General features: G+C 36.6%; 1 protein-coding gene across 3 annotated transcripts in view; it reads left to right on the top strand.

The window, feature by feature from the left end:
• LOC132974821 (GTPase IMAP family member 8-like) overlaps positions 1-20,264 on the top strand; it is a 76,414-nt gene extending 56,150 nt beyond the window's left edge. For 2 of the 3 annotated variants that reach the window (XM_061039098.1, XM_061039097.1), the window contains exon 7: positions 18,817-20,264. In XM_061039098.1, the coding sequence (XP_060895081.1) occupies positions 18,817-20,222 (1,406 nt within the window). In that variant the 3' untranslated portion in view covers positions 20,223-20,264. Of the gene's footprint in view, positions 1-9,739; positions 9,863-13,782; positions 13,839-14,512; positions 14,567-14,719; positions 15,341-15,436; positions 15,485-17,475; positions 18,670-18,816 lie in introns of those variants that run through there. The other variant, XM_061039095.1, reaches the window with a different exon arrangement.
• The last annotated feature ends 629 nt before the right edge of the window (positions 20,265-20,893 follow it).

Here is a 20,893-nt window from a genome sequence, read left to right as displayed (position 1 = left end):
CAGACTCAGGCGGTGACTTCATTTAATGTAGCTAAAATGGTGTCATCTTTTGCTGTTTGAAAAATGTGTTTTTTATTGTTAAAAAAATGTTTTTATGTGTTCTATAGTTGGTTAGACATACTCATACAAGTCATTTCATTTATTAAAAAAATGTACATCGAGTATTATAAGGAAATATTTTGGTGTTTTTTTTTTAAGTTTGCATATTTTTATAAACACAACTGTCTTATTCCCTGAGATAAAACTTGTTTTGTTTTTCTTTTTTCTATGTCTGTGATAATTAAAAATATCTTTACAAAATAATATATTTTCAGTCATTTCCTTTATCATGGGGAAGTAATACTCTTCATAGATAGACCAAAAGATGTATGATAATATCTAATCCACAGAGTAAGTGATTATCCACCAGATCAGCAGCTGCTACCTTTCATTTCTTAGTTTTAAAGTTGACTTTTAAATAGTACTTTTTATGTCTGGTTATGATCAGTCAATAGTAGCCACGTTGTAAACAAGGCTCTAAGAAACCTAAAGCTTTAGTTTTAGAGACACGACATTTACAAACATGATTTACATTTGAGTAAAGACTTTTTGAATACCATGTCCGTTTTCTTTTATATCCAAAATTGCCACTGGTTTGAAAAAAAGGATCTCATGTTGTGTAAATCATGTTTGCAAACTTTCCCTCCATTCATTTTTTCAGAACAGGTTTTATTTTCTGTGTGTTTCTGCCTCCATCTCTTTTTGTCTCAGTGTTCAGGATCAATTGCATTTTAATGTGTGGTTACAGTAGAAGGCAGCAGTCTGTCTAACTTGACTTCTGACATCCTGAAATACACCTGGAAGTGATCAGGATAACTCTGCAGCTCTTATTAATGAGCTGCTATTGTCTTTTTTTCAGCAAGGGATGGACCACATGTTTTTATTTTTTCCAACTGAAATTACCACAATATCATCATCACTACCTGATGACTTCATTTTGTCTCATACAGCAAATTTTTGTGATAAATAATGTGACACTTTTATTTTATCGGATTACGGATTCGAAAAACGCATCCGACCAAATGGACTCAGTGTGCAAAGACCTTTTGTTACTTCCTCTTTCTGTGCAGCCTTTTTTGGTCATTACAATGAACATTAACGTGTAGAGACCTGCCTTCAATCAGTCTGTCAACATGTTTCCAAAGCAAGAACATGCTTCACATGTCTTTGGTGCAGGACACAAAAGTTATCTGATAGTAGAGATGAAGTTTGAATCACTGGTAGGCTTTGAAATCAATACTTGAAAGCAGCGTTTCCTTCCAGTTAAAAAGATGAACAGTGCGTTCATCCAATCAGCAATGATTCATGTCACCTGAAGGTACCTAGCTTTCCTGTTAGAGGTTAATGTCCTTCTCTGTTTTGTGATTTGTTGGTGTTTTATGTGAGATGAAAATAAATCCTGTCCGATTTTTAAAAAACTCACAGACATAATGTCGCTGAGTACAGTCTCAGTGTCGTCACCTTTACTTTAGGACATTCACAGAGTTAATGGTAACCGTAAGCCTACAGGAAAACTCAAAATCAACAGCACAATACAGTTTTTCCCAATTGCTACAGAAAGACACACTTCTTGAAACCTTCCTCCCTTTAATCAAAACTGTGAACAGAAAACCCAGTTTTGAAATACAGTCACAAAATCTCTGATTCTTCTGACAGACTCAAACAATCACATGAAAATCATCAGAATCAACCTGTTGAAGATCTGCAAGTGCAGACGACAGTGTGCAGGAGTCTTTTTGTCTTTCTTGCTTTTATTTGTTTTGTTTTTCAAAATAATTATTCACAACTCCATCACAGTTTACATATTGCATAGCCTATGTGTGATTTTTCATTCAGCCTCAGCATCGTGCCTTTCTGCTTGATCAGGCCGGAGGTCTTCATCAACATCACAGGCAATATTGTCTCTTCCTCAACTAACTCTCAGATTGTATTAATTTAAGGTGTGCACTCTGAAATGTCTTATGTTGGCTTAATTACATCATTAGCAACACCATCATGTAGTAAATGAGAAGTGTTTAGAGTTTTGCAAAAAAGAGTGAATGAGATTTGCAATTTCTGTCTTAGGCCTACTAGGTAAAGTTGTTTAAGGTTTTTCTGATTTCAATAAATGGGTGACCATTTGGTTCAGAGAATGGGATTTAGTGTTTAAGCAACTGTGAAAAACTAAACGTAAAATGATCCACAACACAGAATTTACAGCAATGGTGCAGTCATTTAAATCTGAATATAACACTCCTAACCACAAATCAAATGATATATACTAGGCTCTAATGGCTTTAACTTACCTGGTGCTACCTGTACAGTCCAGCTTTTCAGGGGAATCAGCTGTTGTGTATCTGTCAGTTATAAAACCTTTTCTACTCCTCCTTCATGTCGTTGTAGGTGGACTGTATCTGTTATCACTTATATACTACTACACTTTTGTCAATAGCTTTTAATCTATTTTTTAGTATCTATTTTTTGTACATTCTTATTTTTTATTTTTTATTTTATTGTAGCACTGTCAATTTCCCCATTGTGGGATAAATAAAGGATTATCTTATCTTATCTTATAGCTTGCAGGAAATTTCCCTTCACTGGCATAATTAACATTATATTTTAGAATAATAACATAATGTTAGGAGATTTTGTGTCACCAGGCTCAAGATTTTTCTCAATTCTCTCTCTTACTTTCTCTCCCCACCTTTGCTATCTCCTTGTTCTTTATTATCTATTAAAATTGTGAAGCCATTCAACTCTCTGTTTCTTTTAATATATTGACTTTATTTCCCGCTTGATCTCAACGCTTCATGGACGGATCCACCTGAAGGGGGAGGGGGGGTGGGGGGTGAGGACGGTCGGTACCACTCTGTCCACCTGCCTCGCAGAATAGGTATAATATATAGACTGCTCTCATCCATATGCGATTATTATAATGTTTAACCATTAATAGTGTACATTATTCAAACAACAAGCAGACACATTTCAGAAAGTCAGGTGTCCATTCTTTCCAACAACCCCCTCCCGAAATTGCTGCCGGTTGCTATGCGACCAACTCCATGGACCGGGCCGACACACAGCCAACCGACTCCTCTCAACTTTTTACAACAGAAGAGGGAATTTAAACGTAATTTCAGCGGCACAAACTAAAGAAAAACTGCAGAAGAAATATTTAGTCAACTTCTGTTTACAAGTTAACTTGAAGATACTCCTCGGAGATTTGTTCTGAAGCGACGTGGGTCATGGAAGAAAATCAAGCTAGGTACGTTGAGTCAAAAATAATGTGAGATACTGCTCAGATCACTCTAAATCATATTTAACACAATCGATATGATCACTGAATCTTTTACAAAAGTAAATGTGAATATTGTAAAGCTTACACAACATACTAATAACGTAAAAGCCACAATTTTACTTATTTGTGTATTTTAATTTGTGATAGATCGACAGTTAACGGGAGACTGGATTCAAATTCTGGGTTGACTGAGTCAACTCTGCAGGGGCTCCACAAGATGGCGCCGCTGACCGGCTATAAACAGCTGGAGGTAGGTTGACAATTTGCTCTTTATCACTACTTTAGCGTTTTTTTTAATCTCAAATATCTGGACCTTTTTTTAGACGTGTATTATACAAATGTATTCAGGAATTGTTGAATCAATAATATCAGAAAGCCTTCAACTTTACAACAACCTTTAAAGAAGTAAAGTTAAAGATTTGTAAAAATTACTATTAAATATACGTATTGAGGGTGTATTGAGGGTGTCGTCTCAAGCGGGCGGCCCGGGTTCGCATCCCGCCTGTGGCCTCCTTCCTGCATGTCATTCCCCACTTTCTCTCCCTGGTTTCCGACTCTATCCACTGTCCTGTCTCTCCATTAAAGGCACAAAATCCCAAAAATAAATCTTAAATAAATAAATATACGTTAAAACGAGGGCTGTCCATAAACACCAACAATGAATTACCGCTGTGTAAACATACTATTTGCGGTAAACGGAGGCAACCCCCATAACCACTAAACCTGTTCTCTACTGTAAGGGGAAAGCAGTTTCATGAGTGATTCATATAACAGATAGGGGTCCTGGAAGAAGACCATGAAACACATCTACAGAGACTTTAAGGTAAACGACCTGACATCTTAGGCAGCTTTAAGAAAAGTCAATTAATGAAGGAAACTCAGTGGGCGCTAGTGCCAGAGGTGTAAAGTAACGAATTACATTTACTCGTGTTACTGTAATAGAGTCGTTTTTTGGTGTACTTACTACTTTTTAAGTCGTTTTTAACTGAGTAAAAAAAAAATAGGCCTGCTATGAATGATTTTCCTTCATCGCACCGGACGACATACAGAGAGCCTTTTCTTGGCTCGGTGTCACTTCAGTTAGTGCAGAGTGGATAAGCTCCTCCTCTAGAGCGGGTCTACCTGCTGAAGGTGTTTATAAACTGATGTCTTGTTGTCTTGAGTCCAAGATGATTTAAATAAGTTGGCTGTGGTTCTTACTCTCGGGCAAAGAAGTGGCTGAGGATGCTTTTTCTCACTGTAGCGTTCGTGACTACAATCACCGCTGCAGCTCCGAGCGATAAACACATTTAGTTCCGGAAAGTTTTTCACAATAAAAGTCCCTTATTACCATCTCTGTGATGTGCTTTTATTTTGAAGCAGACATATGAGGAAGTTGGGTGTTATAAGCTGCTGCAACTTAAAACATCTGAGACGTGTGAAAATAAATACTTCAAACAGATTCAGTTAGAAGCTTCAGTAGCTAATAGGTAAACAACCAGAGACTAAAACATCTAATATTTAAGCTCATAAAGGCTCATTTTAAAACAATAAATGGATTATCTTTCATCTCAGGTTTAGTTACAGCTAAATCAGCATTTGAGACTAACCAGCCTCAGAATAACAAAACTAAAAACACTAAAATACTCTTTACACTGTTTATGATTGAGACAAAGACCCCGTTAGTATTTTCTTAAATAGTTTAAACATTTCCCTTCATAAAACAGCTGATTACTTGAACATATAAGCCTTGAATATGTATCCATTATTTATATTTTGTTTTTGTCAATGGGGTAGAAAAGAAAATGTTTATCTGAAAAGATAAATCTTTGTAAAGATTTGCCTTTAATTAAAAAAAACTGTGAGATTAATATCCTCTCGTCCTTTTTCCACGACACACGAGAGACGCGTTGTTAAAAAAAAGTAACTAAGTAACTTTTACTTAAAGTACATTTTAAACAAGTTACTTTTTACTTTTACTTAAAGTACATTTTTAAACTGGTACTTTTACTTGTACTTAAGTAAAATTTCATTAAAGTAACAGTACTTTTACTTGAGTAGAATATATTAGTACTCTTTACACCTCTGGCTAGTGCGCATGCTTATGGTGTAGACGTGTTTTGTCAGTGCTCCTCTCCGCGACCTAAAAAATCTATAATTTTACCACAAATAAACGTTAAAAGTCCCACGAGACGATTCAACCCTTTCTATTCTAAGCGCAAGACCTACACCGTTTAAAAATGCAGAAGCCAAATCTTTCCAGCAGAAGCAAAACTATCGATAGCCAGACTGTCGGAGCTACCGCTAGTGCTAGCACCATCAGCGGCCATCAAAGTGATCCCCCCGCTGCGCTGGAAGGACCACCCGACAAAACATTTGCCATGTGCAGGGAATTATGTAAGGAGATGTCTGAGTCGGTTCTGCGTGGCATTAATGAGCGCTTTGACGCGTTTAAAACTAGCTTCCAGTCGCTTGTGGCCTTGCAAGCTGCCCTGCAGACCCGTGTGGCTAACCAAGAGCTAGCAACCAGCGACCTTGATGTACTTGATGTGCAGGAGCTAGAAGCTAAGTACTCGGAGCTAACGAAACACATAGTAGAGGAACAAACCCCCAAAAAAGGCTTTAGTTTTCGAGATACCCCTACCCGAGGTAGAACAAAGCACGACCATATTTTTTCATAACTTGAACATGTCTAGTTTATGAAACGGATAGTTGTATAAAAATATTTTACTGCAAAATAACTTTTTTTGGATGTTTTATGCATCTTACCAAAAAACGAAAATAGGTCAAATTAGGGATTCTCCAAAAGGGACAGCTCTAGCCTTATCACATGTATCTCTGGGAATCAGAATCAGAATTTCACCAAATTTGGACAGGATGTTCACAGATAGTTATTAGTTACAATTATGCAAAGTTTTTATCAATACCATTTTCAATTTTTGAATTTTTCACACTTAAACACACATGTAGTTTAGGCGGAAATTGAAAATTGAAACAAAAATTCAAAAGGTATGTATATCAAAGTCTGTAATTTTTTAAGTAAGGACACCAAACATTAAAATATGTAATTTTTATCTTCTTTAGACTGTTATCTCAACATAAAAGCAAGTTATTTGACTTTTCACTTGACCCTATGCTGTCACCAGCCCCTAACAGGAAACTAGTGCAGCCAGGATTTCAGGGCGGCCTGGTACAATGGGGCCCTATGGATGTGTATGTGGGAGGAGGTGGCCACAAATAGTAGATTAAGACTTAACAACAAGACACAATATAATTGTATTCTGTAATATATATATAATTAAACATTTTATAGTTATTTTAGCTTTTTAAATCTACCGGAGACCTCTGTGCAGACACCAATCTGTTTTAACCACTCTTTTTGCCTCCACAGTTCGATAAAACCTATCATGTCTGGAGGGAGAGGGGTTTGGTAAATGTTGCAGACCTCTACATAGACGAACACTTTGCTTCATTCAATCAGCTGAGAGAGAAATTTAATCTGCCCCAGTCACACTTCTTTTGCTATCTGCAAATGAGACACTATGTTCGATCCAAAATTCATGATTTTGAGACCCTCCCAGCAGAAAACTCATTTTTTGATGTCCTGAAAAACCCTCGTAACTCCAGACATCACATCTCTGAGTTTGTGTGTTTGTTTGACAGTTGTATCTCAGCCCATACTGTAAAGATCCGGGAGGCTTGGACAGAGGAATTGGGCATTGCTCTGTCAGAGGTTTTGTGGGATAAGAGTCTGTCTATGATACATTCTTGCTCTGTGAACAGTAGACACCAACTGATTCAATTTAAGGTGGTCGACCAACTTCAATATTCTAAACACAGGTTGCATCGATTCTATTCTTCTATTTCCCTGTTGTGTGACAGGTGCAAAGTTTCAGAGGACACATTGACTCATGCCTTCTGGTCTTGTCCTTTGCTCACTGGATTTTGGTCCAAAATATTTGACTGGTACTTTAAGGCCTATAACAAACCAGAATTTTATCCAGATGCTGAAGTTTCAATATTTGGCTGCTCACAGTTAACTGAACATCTTCCCTCACGCCTGCAATGCTCCCTAGCACTGGGGATGATTATCGCTAAGAGACTCATTCTGACAGACTAGAAGTCGTCTTCCCCACTTTCTTTTCAAAAATGGATCTCTCAAATGATGTCAGCCATACGAATGGAAAAACTCAGGTTCCTGAGGACAAGTTCGATAAAGAAATTCTTGGCATTCTCTGGGACCCATTTCTTGCCCATTTGGACAAAGCTGATGTGGGTTGAAAACTCACCTTGTTACCACCACGGACCTCTTCTTAAGAGACTTAATACACAGCCTATTTGGGTTTACTGAGTGACTCTCAGCTTTGCAAGAAATTTCTGTTTACTTTTCACTTGTTTTTTTTCACCAAATTTTTTAATGTACATGTCTGAGCCGTGTTTGTTTGTTTGAGTTCCTGTATGTCCTTGTATTATTTGTATTATGCACAAAATATAAAAACTACAAATAAAATATTGAAAAAAAAAAATAATGAAGGAAACTCAAATCGTTAAGGATCATTAAAGTGTCGATAACATTGTAGACGAAAGGAAACCTTTATGAACCAGACTACATGGAGGAATAACTTTTGCAGAAAGAGACGGCCCGAGGAAGAAAGATGAAAAACGTGTGTGGTGTTTGGTAAGTTGTTTTATTTATTAATTTATTTAGTACTACTTTCCTGGTGGTTGGTATAGAAGCTCTCTTTTTATCTTGGGGTGGTTTTATATCTTCAACCTCATGTAACTTTTTTTTGTCCGTTAGGTACTTCAGTTTAACCTTCAGGACTAGAGAAGCTAGGCAAATGTATAATCTACTAAACCTTATCTGATAACAAAGACTTTAGTGATATATCAGGAATTTAATGAAACTAGTTTTATGTCTAATACGTATCTTTTGTATGTACTTTTTTATCATTTGGTACTAAAAGCATTATATATCAGAGTACGGTAAGCTTTATTAATAATAATAATAATAATAATAATAATAATAATAATAATAATAATAATACATTGGTTTTATATAGCACTTTGCTTAACAAGCTGAATGATAGCTGTATATATGTATTTTTGTGTCACCTTGGAAGACCAGATTTTTTTGTATCTTTAATATCTTGTAAGTAAGAGGGAGATTTGATGTTTGTATGTTTGAGACCTGGCATGCCCAAGATGAGAAGACCATCTCTGGTTCTCTTACAGGGTTAGACTCTGGGCTACTAATGGGTAAGTACATCACATTCTCCTAATGGGTAAGTACATCAATTTTTTTCTTCTACATAGGTAAGGTCAGGTAAGTCTATTGTCATCTCTCACACAATGCAGTTACAGTGCATCGTAACACCCACTCCTACTGTACTAACAGTCATGCATTAAAAAAGACAACCCTTCAGAAGTTAACCAAATCAAAACATCACATATTTGGACATTTAAAATGAGCGTCTCTAATGGTTTAAACAATTCTTTACTTTCCTGCAATTATTTAAGTCATTTATTATTTTCTATGTAACAGTTAAAATAGTGTTTTCAAGATACACTTTTGATTTATTATATCCATAGCTTCATTTGCACCCTGTTACTCAATGTTCACCCAAAAGTCTCTTAGTTTAGAGCAACAACTACAGGATTTTTTATTTTATTTTTATGGTTTCCTACAAAGTGCCCATTGACCTCTGTACGTTATATATCTGCAATATACAGTACAAGTATACAGTATGACAACTCAAAACAGACCTCTTAAATATCACAAAAAGATTAAATTTTCAGGGTAGCACTTGTAGATAGTTCCCTTGTTTGCCTCTGTCACAGTCAGTATCTCTGACTTTATTCAACAGTCACATTTACACTTCTAAAGGTTGCTTGCTGTTCTTGATCTCTCCACCAGATGCTCCCAGTTTCCATCCACTCTATGTTTTAAACCTCATCTTTTTTCTAGTGAGACCTGTTGTTTACTGCTCTGTTATTTAAAATCATTCATCATACTTGATTTATTACATTTTTTTAGAAAGAAAAAGGTTAATAATTTACAAATTCTTTGAGTTCCAATAAACTACCAAAAGGCTTTTATTAATAACCAAACAAGTGTTTTAATGAGTTACTTCAAAATATTATACATAGTGACTGTTTTCAGTGTTTCCTCAGCTATCACTGAAATGAAAAACATATTTAGAGATGAATATTTATCATTCAAAATAACTTTCTTTTAATGATTCCAACCAACCTCCTTGTCGTCCCGTGTGTAGAGAACTATACTTTTCCGCCAGCAGGGGGAACTGGAGAGTTCATCTTGATTCTCTTGATCCCTCATAAGCAAAGGTGGTTTACCTGTGATTTAAAATATGAGGAAGTTCTAACATTTGATACAACCTGTTATTCCTCATTGTGAGAAAAAACCTCAGGCAAATCCAGTTTGTTCTTGAACTCAACAAACACGCTGTAACATGTTAATCTTTATTAAACTATGTTTTAGTCAGATGTGCCGTGGCTGCTTCACTTGAACTTTTACTGCTGATTTTTTCACAACAAGAAATTCACCAGGTGAGTAAACTCGACCAAACTAGATATATAGAAATATTATCAAATCCTAAAAGCAATGTTAGATCGCTTGTACTGTTGACAGAGATGACGTTAAACAGCATGATGTTCCAAAATATAAAGGCAAACAGGCAGTAAAACAAACGGACAATAAAAGCATGCTGATAGAATAAAATATTAAAATGAAAAAGAATGTCTGAAGTACAGAAGTAAAATGAGGGACAGACTCTGCAACTCTGATCTCTGGCAGGCTGTTCCACTGTCTGGGGGGCTATGCCAGCAAAAGCCATGTCCTCTTTAGTTTTCAGCCTGGACCCTGGAACAGCCAGTGGAGAACAGCCAGAGGATCTCAGACTGCGTCCTGGTTCATAAGGGGTTAAAAGCTCTAAAATATATGTAGGAGCCAGCCCATGTTGTTGTTTGAAAGTAATTAAAATAATCTTAAAATCAATGAAGGGATGCTAAGATTGGAGTGATATGGGCACATTTTTATTTTCTTGTTAAAAGCCGGGCTGCGGCGTTTTGGATTGTTTGAATGCGTTTGATTTATTTTTTTACTGAGTCAGGTGTATAATGAATTACAGTCTTCAAGGCTGGAGGAAATAAAAGCGTGGATGATTTTCTCCAGATCTTTTTGCGACATGAGTGAGTTGACTTCCAAAACATCCAACAAACATGTGAATAATGTAGAGTATTGTGTGTGATCAGGTCTGAAACGAGGCGCCCTGTTAGGGTTTCAGTAATTATTTATGCTGTAAAGGTTATCAAAAATGAGGTGAGATAGTTTCTGTCAGTGCTGAAAATGTAATTTGTTTCCTCTTGTGGGGTGTTATCAAGTTAAAAGCATCTGACCTAAACTAGTCGAACAGAATTCTGTTCTCTCACATAACACAGTGACTGATAAAGACTCTGAATCTAACACATTTATTTCAGATCTTGCACTTTAACCAGTAGTTTAAAAAGTAGTCATTTACATGTCCGGATTACAACATTTTATATCAACAAGTTAAACATTTTGTGAACTTCTTCCTAACGACAGCAACAGTCGTCTGCTCTAAAAGTGCCTCCACACTGTTGGCTGCTACCAAGAAGGGGTGGGACTTGTTTTCCATAGCCAATTGGTAGTCGCCATTAGCGGACACAGCCAATAGGAATAGAGTCCGAGTTTAATTACTCTGACTTACAGATTTTTAACCAATAAAAATAAACATATAATCATGGAGTTCATGTTCCACCTGACCCCCAACTCCACTCTCGTTTCACAATTCTTTTTGTGTCGCAGCAAGAAATTCATGGCGTGAATGAACTTGACGAAAACTAGATGAACAAGTATGAACAAGTAATAATAGAATAGCTGTATAGTTTAAAGGTTATCAGATAACATATTACTAAGATTACATTAATTTTATTGTCAAATCTCATCAACACCTACTCTAATTACCGAACTCTAATAAAAAATTCAGATAGTAGGCCTTTTAGGTAAACATTAACTGAAATCACAAAACGTCCTCCTGTAAGTCTGCTGTTAAGATCCTATCACAGTAACTGATCTAAAAACGGTGATCCATGAATACTTTTCCTGAAGTAACCTACACCCCATGTGTTCAGCCCATTGATATTGTTTTTATTCCTCTTGAGGTGATGACCTATCAGTCGGATTTAAACTTTTACCAACAAATAAAAAAGGTTAACTTATGATCAGCAGGACTGATTAAACAACTAAACAAGGTGATAGTTTCTGTCAGTGATGAAAATGTAATTTGTTTCCTCTTGTGGGGTGTTATGCAGTTCAAAGCATCTGACCTAAACTAGTCAAACAGCATTCTGTTCACTCACACAACACAGTGACTGATAAAGACTCTGAATCTGACAAACGTATCTTCAATCTAATGACTTCAGATTATTTTCGGATAGAATTGAAATGTTGAAGTCAGAAAGTATTGGATTGAACTACAGCCAAAAGGTCTTAGACTTAGAAACTTTATTTATCCCTGAGGGCAATTCGGTTCCAGAGTCCAACCAGACCATGTATACATTTACAAACAAACAACAGAGGGAGTATGTCAGAGACAACAAACAAATAAGTACTTGACAACGATGAGCACTGACACCCTCGTGTGGTCTATTTGGGCAATGACACCCTTTATTCTTTTACCAATTAAAATTGGTAATTTGCAAATCAAAAGTGACTAATTTCAGTAAATTGTGACTTTGAATACCAACAATAGATTTGGAAATTGATATTTATCAAACGGAATAAGTGTTTATTTCTCTTCTCAAAGTCATCTTTATTGTAAATTTTTCATACGTGCTGGACATACAGAAAAATCTAAAAAACGTTTCGCTCCTAAACACGATGCAAGCTAAGTATAAAAATATTTAAAAACATAATACAAAATAACAAATATGAGGATAAAAAAGATATTAGAAAAATTACAAGAGAATGTGCAAAAAGATGTGCATTCAAAGAACAACTGCAGCAACAACAAATGTGCATGGACATGAAATCAGTTTATTAATAAATATAAGGCACTAGAATATTGGAACAAATGTATTTTAAAGTCTTTTTGTCATTTTAAAGTGACTGATGACTCTGTGTTGCTAAAGAGTAGTTATAAAGTGTTTATTATTATTCTAAACATTATTGTTAGTCTGTTGGAGTTGGCTCGGAGGCTCCAGTACTGTCTCCCAGATGGCAGGAGGCTGACTAGTCTGTGTAATGGATGGCTGGGGTCACACACAATCCCATAAGTTTCTTCAAGTTGAGGGAACTGAAGAGTTGATCTTGATTCCCCCTCAAACACAGATTCAGTTTATCGGTGTATTAGACTATGAGAAAGTGCTCAGATCTTGCACTTTGATAAAACCAGTTATTTTAGTTAGTTTAAAAAGTAGTCATTTACATGTCCGAAATCCATAATTTTATATAAACAAGGGCATTTTTTTGTGAACTTCTTCCTAACAACAGCAACATTCGACAATGCCATCGTTTTTTAAATATTGTTTGTAATATCATCCATGTTCACTTTCAATATGAGCTTGCTGATATGTTGTAGCCCGTGGCATAGGCAGTATAGGCAAATGCTAGGGGCGTCGCCGTCCATAGGGGGTGCCCTGCCTCCCCAAATGAGTGAGGGAGAAAAGTTGAAATAAGAAGAAAAAGAAGAAAACGTTTCACTTGAAGGTATAATATGTAGAATTTTATAACAATGTTTACATTCAAATTTCTAAATTGATTAAAAATTGACTAAAACCATGTTATATATTTTTTGTTGAGTACTTACATTACCTCAAATATTTCCAACAGTTATCAAAGCCAGAGAAATCCTCATTTTTTTAGTTGTACCGGGCTGCCATGAGAAAACACGACATGTTTATCATTGTCATTGAAACACCGGATGTTTCATCAAAGACCGCTGCATAAAGAAGTGTGAGCTACTCCTGAAAGCTGCCGTACTGTTGCTGTATGAGCTGCTGTGATAAAAACGTAGCAGCTCATGTAGATTATACTCGGATACATTAGCTTATCTGTAAGCATATTCTCCTCCTCAGGTCGGTTTTGCCCAGTTGTCTTGACTACGGTTAATTCTGAGCTTCATCAGGGATGGGGGTGGGGAGGGGTAGCAGAGAGATCTCCCATGATTCCCCGCCAGCCTTGACGTCATCTTTTTGTTATTGTTTTGATTGAGAGCCCCCTCGCGGCGGAGTTTACATACTGTACGTTTAAGGGGACGAGCTCCATCAGTTCTTGAAGGCGATACACTAAAAAAACTATAGTCCTGCACAAATGTAAACATACACCCAATTAAGGTCTGTTGTTCTCAGTAACCAGACTAGGCTACATGCTACTCTGAAAACCTTTCTAAACAAAAGTAAACATAAACTGTGTTTCAAGGTTCTCAATCAAAGCTGTTCTTTTCCAGTCGAATTCGTCCCTGGTTTTTCCAGAAGAGTGACATCATGGCGACTGCAGCGGCAGGTGAGTTGAATTTATTAGTCCATACAACTTTGTACTCGTTGTCACCATCAAAAAAAGTTTTGTACTCAGCTGTTCAAACAGTTCAATGAGTCTTGGATTAAAGCCTAGAACACCTGAAGTCAATAAACAGTTTTTTATCAGAAAGCAGACTAATTATGTGCAGCACTATGTTTAATTCATCATTCTAAATACTGAGGTGTCTGATGTACCGTTAATCTTAAATTAAAAGCCCAACATCTATCCAAGAAAGACAGAATAAACTTGTATGTGTAGCAGGTTAAGAGATTAGGTGGAGCTATGGGTGTATGCTTACACTAAATGTGAGCGATGCTTCTCAGAGTGTCCTGCTTCATTAACATTAGTGAGTTGTAATTCTAAGATTTCTTGACATAATCATTTTGTACAAAGCTTTATATTCTTTATGGCACAATTTTATAGACTCTCCCATCTTTGCTGAGATCAAGTTTGATTGAAAATATTTAAAGGCCTGTTTTGTATTGACAACGGACTCTAATAAAGGCACGGCAATTTCATGTACTGAAGTAAATCAAAGCCTGGGCTATTCATTTTAGTTTCACAGTGTGGTTATATTCATGTCAGTAACTTCACTAATATTTGCAATTAAAGTCTATGATCACCCATGACAACATTCATCTGTGTCCTTCAAATCACAGATGATCTGCATCCTCTGAGGCGCAATACGAGCTATGAATGGTTGCCACCTGACTGTAAGTGAAACTTTTATCCAGCTGTACATCAATACCTGGATTTACATTATTTTTGGGTAACATCTGTAAGTAGGTACCCCTGAAATAAAAAAATATATAACTCTTCCTTAATGTATGTGTGAGTAGATCTTTTTAAACCTTTGTTTTTCACAGTGTCTGAGTTGAGGGTTGTTCTTCTGGGGAACAGCTGGTCTGAGAGGAGTTCAGTGGGGAACCTCGTACTGGGAGAGACGGTGTTCAACACTGAGGAAGAACCAAACAGCGTTTTGAAAGAAATGGGACATATAAAGGAGAAAGACATAGTTCTTATCAACACTCCAGATCTGCTGCATCCCACTATCTCTGCAGACAAACTGAGAGAACATGTGACAGACTGTTTGAGACTCTCTGATCCTGGACCTCATGTGTTCCTGTTGGTTCTCCAGCCTGATGACTTCACTGAGGAATACAAACAGAGATTCTGTAGAGTTCTTAAACGCTTCAGTGATCAGTCATTTGAAAATTCACTAATACTGATATCAACACCCAGAGAGCAGGGCTCAAGTAGTGTTAAGATATATTTACAAAATCAACCCTTAAAAGACATGATCAGAGAATGTAGATACAGATATCTGGAGCTGGCAAACCTTGAACTTCCAGAGCTGCTGACACGTCTGGATCAAATCGCGAAGGAACACAATGGAGAGCATGTCAGCTGTGAAGAGTTCATGGATGCCAGTGGTGAAAAACAAAGAATACCAAAAAAGAAAACATGCAATGCTGTTACTTCTGCTGGTAAGAGATCTGTTGTAATCAAAATGTTTAAACTCACAATCATATTGATCTCATCAGAACCTGAAGCTGTAAGTCAATGATGTCATATTTTTACAGGTCTTTTTACCAGGGATAACAGGGTGACACCTCCTCCCTCAGGGGAATGTAAGTAAACTTTCACAAATAGACAAATGTTATTATTACTGAACAGTACCATATTGGCGACAATTTGAACTCATCACTCTTTGGAGAAAAGTTGATAAACTATAATAACTAATGTTAGAATAGCAGTTTTTCTGCTACAGAGAATAATTTTATATATGGACCATTCTACTGAATTGGTTCAAAATCAGGTTGGAAATATTTTGAATTTTTTTAAGTTTTATTCCCAAATTGTTTCCCCTATACTATATATATTGTACTATATCTGAAGTACACTTATCTATTAAAAGAACCATCAAATTTGATATTGCATTTTTAGACTGTTTTGGAATGTTTTTCCTCTCCCCAAATTTGTCACTACCGAAACATAGTATTAAACCATGATAAAAACAATATTATGTTAACCTTTTAATATTATGCTGACTTCCCCTATGTAAAGATTATTTTTACAAATTTGTATTGAAGGTTTTCACAATAAAATCAATAAAAAATATTTTTTTAAACAAATCTCAAATTTCAAATTTTAAAATTCTTCAAAATCTATGTGCAATCTTTCTTTCTAAAATGTAAAACACTGATCAGATTGATTTCAGAGTTAATGATTTATGAGATGGAACATCCAATCAGTATCAGTTAACCAATTAGTATCATAACATTTTAGTTGATAACTCAATATATATAAATATATTTTTCTAAAAAAAAAGAACGTAATAATTTGCATACAACCCCAAAAAGTTTACATAATTGAAGAGAATGTGTGTTTGGTAGTGACCATTTTTAAAGTTACACACTGATTTTCAGACTTTGGGAACACATTTCTTTAAAAATTATGGGATTTAGCTGCTTATCATGCAGCCATGGGGGACAGGGATGCAATGTCACTTCCTGGTCAAAAATTCAGGGGTGTGGCTTAAATTTAGGGTCAGCCAAGCCACCAAAACTCTTGTGTTTCGGTAGTGAAATGAAAACAAGGGACATGATTTTTTGAGCATAGTTTTTAATTTAAGAATTAAACCCACAATAAATCTAAGTCTTTCAACCTCTTTTTTTTAACTTGATCATAAAGATCTTTTAAATTACACAGTTGAAACAAATCTAAAAAATGTTTTAAGTGGTATTTACATAAATTGAAATTTAGGGGTCAGGATTGTGGACAGCCACTTCTCAATAGAAAGTACCCTATGATGATTTTGTATTTATTTAGCTTATCACTATCTCATTTAATGCCCTGGGTTTAAATAGATCATAATATAATCTCAGTAAATATCCATGTCTGAATACTTAATTGTTTTGTTAAACCTTTTTTTGTAATGGGACTGCACTTTGAACTAATTTGGTAGAATGCCCCATATTGTATCCAAAAATGCAAAACAGCAATCCAATAGAGACTTGGCTATATGATCTGCGGGCAGTACAGAATTCTTTATACTGTAGATACCTTGGAGAATAAAAGTTATTAAAGTTTCGTCAAAGGGCATAGCCATGGCTGGGGGTCTAATGCTAATTTACAAAATTACCTAAAATAATTGTAAGTTTGAAGTTTGCAAAGATCAATCTTAACAGTGTCCAGCACTGTCGAGCAGAAGTTAAAAACCGAAATAGGTGTATTTGTAGAAATTAAACATATAAAAGTTGGTGTCAAGATAGTATGTGTAAACTGCTTAACAAAAGTTCTGCTGTTATGAAGTCAAAGTTGATTGACAATGGGAAAGTATACACGTAATGTATACTTCCTCTTTTAATATGATGAAAACAGGTTGAGTAGTATAAATATATATACATTACTATAAAGGTAAACAGATTAAGTGTTCGTAGTTCATTTTCCTGCTACTGTCTTGATTAAGCTAGTTAGAAGCCAACATGAAGATTATAAGTTTTTCTCTTTCATTAAACAACTGAAAGCTAAATATAGAAAACAGAATGTAAGCTTTAGTTTAACCATGTGGCATGACTTAATGTCTCTCTACACGTTATATTTTATTTTTCTATTACAGTCAGAATTCTGCTGCTGGGGATAAAGGATGACAAAACAACAAAACTTGGAGACTTAATCACTGGAAAAGAACAACACAGGAAACCCATTAAAACAAAGCATTCCTCAGCCAAACAAATGGTAGAGAGTGGAAAATGGAGAGGAAAGCCTCTAACAGTTGTGAAAACTCCAGATGTTTTCAGTGTTTCTGTGGAGAAGCTGAGACAAGAGATGAAGAAGGCTGTGAGTCTTTGTCCTCCTGGACCAAATATTGTGCTGCTGTTAGTGAAACCTTCTGATTTCACTGAGAAGAAAAGAAAAACACTGAAGTTCATCCTGAGTTTGTTTGGTCAAGATGCTTTTAAAAACTCAGTGGTCATCAGCACACATAAGGAGGATAAAACAGTTGTCTCTTTTAGAAGACTCATTAAAGACTGTGGAGAACGACACTACAGTATGGCTGAGAACAACCGTGATGTATTAATGCAAAAGATTGAGAAAACTGTGCATGACAACAAAGGAACCTTTCTCACTGTCATTGATGATTCAGTCGCCCCAAAGTCTGGTCTTATGAAAACAGCTTTGAGCCTGGTTCTGTGTGGAAGGAGAGGAGCAGGGAAGACTTCAGCAGCTGAGGCCATTTTAGGTCAGACAGGCCTTCATTCAGTCTCCAGCTCATCAGAGTGTGTTAAACATCAGGGAGAGGTGAGCGGATGTCAGGTTTCCCTGGTGGAGCTTCCTGCCCTGTATGGAAAACCTCAGGAGGAAGTGATGAACGAATCACTCATGTGTTTTTCTCTCTGTGATCCTGAGGGCGTCCATGCCTTCATCCTGGTTCTACCTGTGGGTCCACTCACTGATGAAGACAAAGGAGAGTTGGAGACCATGAAGAACACATTTGGGAGTCGATTCAATGACATCACTGTGTTGCTGTTCACTGTTGAGTCAGATCCCTCAGATCCAGCTGTTGTTGACTTCCTAAATGAAACCAAGTCCATCCAGGAGCTTCTTCAGAGCTGTGGAGGAAGATCTTTGGTTCTAAACATCAAGGACAAGCAGCAGATCCCAGAGCTGTTGGACATGGTGGAAAAGATGCACGAAGATAAATCCAAATCATTCATCTTCACAACACAAACATTTGCACATGCCCAAATAGAAAAGATAGCTACACTACAGGCTGAGCTGAAGAACCTGAAAACAAAAGACCCAGTCATCTGTAAGTAATATTTATTTTGATTTATACAAATTATTCTAACTTTTTTTAAATTAATAACCCATTGTTAATCATACCTAAAAGTCTGTATATATACTGTACTATACAATTTTCAGCATTGAATGTAATTCTATGCCCTCTTTTTCACAGTTGATGATGAGAAGCTGAGTCAACAGAGTCTCAGGATTGTGCTGATAGGGCAGACTGGCTCTGGGAAGAGCTCTTCAGGAAACACCATTCTAGGTCGTAAAGAGTTTGAAGCCGAACCAAGCCAAAAATCAGTCACAAAATGTTGTCAGAAAGCACAAAGTGATGTGAATGGTTGTCCTGTCACTGTGGTCGACACTCCTGGTCTGTTTGACAATAGCTTGTCTCATGAAGAGGTTCAAGAAGAGCTGATTAAATGCATCAGTCTTCTGGCTCCAGGACCACATGTCTTCCTGTTGGTGTTACAAATCGGCAGATTTACACCAGAAGAGAAGGAGACATTACAACACATCAAGAACGGTTTTGGGAAGGATGCTGAAAAGTTCACCATCGTTCTTTTAACTAGAGGAGATTCATTAAAGCATGCAAAGAGGTCCATTGAAAAATATATTGAAGAGAAATGTGACGATTCCTTTAAGAAACTGATTGCTGACTGCGGAGGAAGATACCACATGTTTGATAACCGTGATGACAAAAACAAAACTCAAGTCAGTGAGCTAATAACAAAGATTGAAGAAATGGTGAGAACTAATGGAGGCAGCTGCTACACCAATGAGGTGCTGCAAGAATCTGAAGCCACTAGAGAAAAAGAAATGGAGAGACTATTGAAGGAGAAGGAAGAAGAGATGGATGAGCTTCAAAAGAAACACAAGGAAGAAATGAAAGAAAAGGAAAGAAGAATGGAAGAACAGAGGACAGAAATTGAAAAGGAGCGACAACTGAGAGAAAAACAACTCCAAGAAAAGCAGGAGCTGATCAACAAGGAGTGTGAGGAGAGAAAGAAAGGAGAGCAAAAGAGAGAAGAAGAAAACAGGAAAAGAGAGCAAGAAGAAGAAATTAAGAAACAGTCATGGGAACAGAAACTCTCAGCTTTGGAGAAACAGAAAGAATCAGAATCAAAGGAAACCATTGAGAAAAAGCTGGAGGAGTACAGGGAAGAGATGAGAAAGCAACAAGAGACTTGGGAGAAAGAAAGAAGAGAACGAAAACAAGAAGATGAGCAGAGACAACAGGAGGAAAAAACAAAACTTAAAAAGCTCAAAGATGAATACGAAAAAGAAAGAGACATTAATGAAAAGAAAAGAAAGGAAGAGGACAAATACAGAAGAGAACAGGAGGAGAAGAAGAGAAGTGATATGGAGGAAAACTACAAGAAACAAATTAAGGAAATGAAGGATAAGTATGAAGTGAAGGCCAGAAAACAAGCTGAAGAACTCAATGATTTCGGACAGAAATACATGAAGGACTTCAATGTACTGGTAGAGAAACACATGGAGGAAATATGTGAGTTGAAGCAAAGACAAGAAAGACAACTGCACGATTCAGAGGAGAGATGTGACAAAGAGTAAAATCTTTTACAAAACCTCTCAAAAAGCAAAGAAAAACATCTGTTACGCCCCACCATAAGGCGGCCCTATGGGGCTAACAACAGTCCACACATTCACCCATTAAAATACTTGCAACACCTTAACAAAGCCAAAACAAAGGGATTTATTACAATATGACACACTAAACAATAACAACGATCAAAATATAACAAAAGACAATCCCTGACTGAGAGGCATAGAAGTCCCAACTCCAAATGCATCCTGCACCCAGCACTGGCCTTTTAAGCACTGAGGCCAGGTGTACCTCGTTGTGCAATTAGTAGCTTCACCTGGGCTGGAGACAACAGAAAGGGAGAAGGGACACAGGGAAACATACAGCCGTAACACATCTAAAAGAAGAAACAGAGGAAATGAAAAAAATATACGAAAGCACATGTATCTTCCTCTGATGGTTCCATCAACTCTTGATTATGATGTTAGCCGATTGAACACCGTCTGTTTTGTTTTGTGTTTTTGCTGGACCACATAGGGTTGATATACATCACTTTGCACAGAAACATGCCCAACAGTGTCCAAGGAGGTGACAAAGAGACTTCCAGTAGTAACTTAGTTCTTTCTAAGATTCATGGATGTGATGTCATGTAAAACAAACACATGATACTTGTGCCCTAATAAAAAGAATAAGTGCTCAA

The sequence above is a fragment of the Labrus mixtus genome, chromosome 5 (genome assembly GCF_963584025.1).
Source record: "Labrus mixtus chromosome 5, fLabMix1.1, whole genome shotgun sequence".
NCBI lineage: Eukaryota > Metazoa > Chordata > Actinopteri > Labriformes > Labridae > Labrus > Labrus mixtus.
This window is presented reverse-complemented; position numbering and strand designations above follow the sequence as displayed.